General features: G+C 29.4%; 2 protein-coding genes across 2 annotated transcripts; both read left to right on the forward strand.

The window, feature by feature from the left end:
• Nucleotides 1-1932: 1932 nt before the first annotated feature.
• LOC112681039 (zinc finger MYM-type protein 1-like) lies at nucleotides 1933-2737 on the forward strand. Its single transcript, XM_025551304.1, has 2 exons — nucleotides 1933-2157; nucleotides 2261-2737. The coding sequence occupies exons 1-2, from the start codon at nucleotides 1933-1935 to the stop codon at nucleotides 2735-2737; spliced, it is 702 nt and encodes a 233-aa protein (XP_025407089.1).
• An 82-nt stretch (nucleotides 2738-2819) lies between these two features.
• On the forward strand, nucleotides 2820-3269 carry LOC112681040 (52 kDa repressor of the inhibitor of the protein kinase-like). Its single transcript, XM_025551305.1, has one exon. The coding sequence runs from the start codon at nucleotides 2820-2822 to the stop codon at nucleotides 3267-3269; it is 450 nt and encodes a 149-aa protein (XP_025407090.1).
• The last annotated feature ends 1446 nt before the right edge of the window (nucleotides 3270-4715 follow it).

A 4715-nucleotide genomic window follows, 5' to 3' on the forward strand; every position in this document is an offset into this window, starting at 1 on the left:
TTAGTAAAAATACCCTCTGTTAAACGGAAAATAGAATTATTTAAAGACAAATTACATACACTTACATAAGTATAAACTATATGTATGTATATAATATATATGTTTGGTAACTAATAATCTAAACTTTATCTGTCATTATTTTACTCGGGAAAGAGTAAAAGAGTGAAAACTCCCTCATTTGAACAAATTGATCAAAAGTTGTATGAGTGGTTTGTCAGCGTTCGGTCAAAAAAATTTGCCAATTTCCGGTCCAATTATACAAACAGAAGCTATGAAATTGGCTGAAAAAATGATTGTCAAAGAATTCATGGCTTCGAACGGTTGGCTAGAAAAATTTAAAAAAAGGCATGACATTGTTTGGAAACAAGTTAGTGGTGAGGCTAATGACGTTAATCAAGAAACTGTGGTGGAGTGGAAGCAAAAAATATCAAGACTCATTGCTGGGTATGAAGCAAAAGACGTGTACAATGCTGACGAAACGGGTCTTTTTTTTCAGAGGTATTCCTACTAAGTCACTAGTACAGAAAAGTGAGTCTTGTTCTGGCGGGAAAAAAGCAAAGGATCGCTTAACAGTGTTCATGTGTGGTAGTATGGCTGGAGAAATTAGGAAGCCATTGGTAATTGGCAAGTCTAAAAAACCACGGTGTTTTAAGAACATGGACATTTCTTCGTTACCTGTCATATGGAAATTTAATAAAAAAGCCTGGATGACAACAGAGATAATGGAGAAGTGGTTGCGTTATTTTAACGCAGACATGCGATCTCAGAATAGAAACGTCCTAATATTCTTAGATAATGCTGCATGTCACCCAAAGATCGAACTATCTAATACGAAAATACTTATGTTGCCCCCAAATACCACATCGATCACCCAACCAATGGATCAAGGAGTGATTTACACGTTCAAGTCTTACTATCGTAAGTTTTTTGCAACAATCGTTATTATGCAAGATGGATAATTGTTCTTCAGCTCATCAGCTCGCTAAATCAATAAGTGTTTTGGATGCAGTCAATTGGATAGCGTTGGCTTGCGATAATGTAAAAGCTGAATGTGTACAAAATTGTTTTCATAAAGCCGGGTTTCTTTCAAATGAAGGAACCAATACCAATGGTATAAATTTACCAGAAAATGCTTTGAACGATATTAATGAGGAATGCGTTATAGCCAATGTTGATGTAGAAGATTTTATTACATTTGACAGTAAATTAGAGACGCACCAAACTTACGATTCGGCGATTTTTTTAGAAGAAGAAGAAGAAAAAGAAGTAGAAAACGATGATAATGATGATAGTGAGACCAACGATGAGCCAAAAATAAAAGATTTTAAAACTGCAATCTCATACTTAGAAGAATTACAAAGGTTTTCAGCCACCATTTCAAATACAAATCTATTAGAACTTACAACAAAAGCCCGAGAATATGCTGAACGTGCTGCTCTTAAACACAAAAAGCAATCAAATATTAAAAACTATTTTTCTTAATTATAAAAAAGGTACAAACATTACTTTCATTTTTTTTTAGTATTATACAAATTTAAATATTAAGTCATATATGTATAATAATCTTATTGTATAAATTTACGTTTTACGAGGTATTTACCTAAAATATGATATAATTGTTTTAATACATACGTACACATACATAAATTCTTGAAACATTTTTTTTTACCTCTCTAAGACGGAAAACTCTTTATAACGGAAAAATTGTTGGTCCCAAGCGATTCCGTTATAGAGAGGTTTTACTGTAATATCAATCTGCAATAAATTAATTCTAGAACATTTGGTAGCTAATGTTAATAAATCTAAATCGTTCACCATTTTGGCTGATGAAACGATAGATATTTCTAACAAAGAACAAATGACATTATGTGTTCGTTATGTCGATTTAAATGCAAATAAAATTAGAGAAGACTTCCTACAATTTATCAAAATATGTCAGAAAAAGAATTATCTGATGTTATATTGAAAAGTATGACTGACTTCGGACTAAATACTAAATATTTAACTGGGCAAGGGTACGACGGAGCTGCAGCAATGAGTGGCAGATATAATGGCGTACAAAAATTTATTCGCGATGAACATCCTAGTGCCTTTTATTTACATTGCAGTGCGCATTGTTTAAATTTAACTATAACTTTTAGCTGTAAAGTATCAGAGGTAAGAAATTGTATGGGTACTATACAAAGTGTAAGTAATTTTTTTCGGTTATCCAAAAAGGCAAAGTATTTTGCAATTATCAATAGTAGAAATATTTCCACAGAGTAATCGTTTTAAACTAAAAAATCTATGTGCAACTCGATGGGTCGATCACCATGATGCAGTTATATTATTTGAAGAACTTCAACCAGCCATTTTACATGCACTAGATAGAATAACACTTTGGCCAGATTCTGACACTTCTAGTTCTGCAAGTCATCTACTTCCTGCGATAAGACAGTTAAAATTTCAAACAGCTTTAGCTATTTTTGTGAAAATACTTTCCATAAGTTTTCCTCTCAGCCGATATCTTCACACTGTAAATCTTGATCTAAAAACTGCACTAGAAGCTGCATCTAATGTTCAAAATACTATTCAGAAAATTAGAGAAAATTGTGATGTAAAGTTTCAACAATTAGTTTTATCTGTGATAACATTGTGTGAAAAATTTGATATTACTGTTAGTTTGTCACGTCAATGTAAATCAGATAATCCAGAATATTTTTTTGAGAGTCTCAGTATTCATACCTTTTATAGATAATTTTCTAGACCAATTGAACGATAGATTTATATCACACAGGATTGTCTTGAATAATTTTGATTGTATTATACCCAAGATAGAAATGAAAATATCTGAAGAGATTAAAGGTAAATTCAAACAATTAGTAGAAACATATCAAGATATAGTTGATGAATGTACTGATTCAAATCTAAATGATAATTTATTAAACGGAGAATTAGATTTTTGGTACACTAAATATTCAATTTTAACATCTTCTGAACTCAAGAACAAAAATGTAATTGAACTATACTCCCAAACCAGTCCAGATATTTATCCAATAATATCTAAGCTTCTTCAAATATTCATTACACTTCCAGTATCTACTGCCACGGGAGAACGATCGTTTTCAACACTCCGTCGTTTGAAAACTTATTTGAGAAATTCTTCTGGACAAATACGTTTAAATGGTTTAGCCTTACTTAATACTTATCGTGATATTAACATGGATATTAATGATGTTCTAGATGAACTTGCTAAAAAATCGAAACGAAAATTGAATATAAATTTATAGTTTTAAAAAAAAAATAAATATTTACATATTTCAACTTTTTATAATCAGCGTTGTAAAATAGCTATACACTTATAAAATATTTAATGTATGATAATTTATTATAGTAAAAACACATAATTCAATACAATTTTATATGTTACACTTTTATTACCCCCCCCAAAAAAAAAAAAAAAATTCTGCTGGATACGCCACTGATTACAGAATCCATTTGACTTCCAAAATTATTTATACATTTATATATTTAGATAATTTGTAGATAAGGTTTTAAATTTATTAGAATGAATTCTCAACTGATTTGTATTAATTAATTACATGTTAAAATTTCAATTATAATGATATAATGTTATTTATTTATTTATTTTTTTAATTTGCCTTTGTTCGCACATTACAGCAACTATGTTATTTATTATTTAATCATTATAGCACGTTTTTTTTTTTTTACTATTTCTTTATGACGTATTAACTATGTACACTTTTATAATTTATACAATAAAGTAGGTAGTATAATTTATTAAAAAAAAAAAAAATTAATAATAATAATATTGTACTGTATAGTAATTAAGTTAATTAGTTACATTCATACTAATAATTAAAATAGGTAATTTAAAATACATCAACCATATCAATCTACCACGGCGGACAAACGGTTGGTTGTATTTTTGTAAAATGTTCACGGCGGTCAGGAATAATTTTGTAACTTATATAAGAATCAAAATACGTAAAGACCTTCAATTCAAAATAAAAAATATAAACTAGAGAGCGAACATAAACATTATTATTATATGAGAATTAATTATTAAATAAATATATAAATATTTCATGTACCAATTTTTTTTTTTTTCGTTTGCTTGACTTTAGGTAAACAGAAGATCCAATTATTCTTTGTGGGAAGAATCGATAGTTATTTAAAAAAAGGAAATAAAAACGCGAGATAAAAAAATAAAAAAACAATTAGCAGTATACTTTTAGTTGTGGCAATTTTCACACGGGTTCGCAAATTTGTTGGCATTCGGTTTGATGATGTCAGTCTGGAGCGAATCAATTCAAGTAATTCAAGTGTTCACGCGGACAGTCTGCTTTCTGTTTCACCGGAATTTAATATTACATTATATTTTTCAAATCCAAACAATACAACCAAAGATAATAACGCTATTTCGCATTTCCAATTAAATACGGCACGACATGTCGCGCCAACACAAAAACCTGATTTCACTGAAGCCATACACCTAATTAAATGTTTTACATTTTTTTTATTCCTTTTAATGTTACTTAAAATCAGGACTAGAAAGTTCATGCATTTGCATCTTGCAAAGTTGTATTTAATGCTACATGACATAAAAAATCCATTTCAAGGTACCATGCAGAGACTTATTTTCAAATTTTGGGGCCAGGGACTTAAATAAAAAGAGGCCTCATATAAAATTATTAATTATCTTATTCAAAAAT

The sequence above is a fragment of the Sipha flava genome, unplaced genomic scaffold (assembly GCF_003268045.1).
Source record: "Sipha flava isolate LNK unplaced genomic scaffold, YSA_version1 18438_pilon_pilon, whole genome shotgun sequence".
NCBI lineage: Eukaryota > Metazoa > Arthropoda > Insecta > Hemiptera > Aphididae > Sipha > Sipha flava.

Excerpts from the sequence above, each read along its gene's own strand:
- LOC112681039 (XM_025551304.1), top strand. The coding sequence starts at position 1,933 with ATGTCAGAAAAAGAATTATCTGATGTTATATTGAAAAGTATGACTGAC. Across the intron at positions 2,158-2,260 it reads TTAGCTGTAAAGTATCAGAG|AGTAATCGTTTTAAACTAAA; the intron begins GTAAGAAATTGT and ends ATATTTCCACAG.
- LOC112681040 (XM_025551305.1), top strand. The coding sequence starts at position 2,820 with ATGAAAATATCTGAAGAGATTAAAGGTAAATTCAAACAATTAGTAGAA.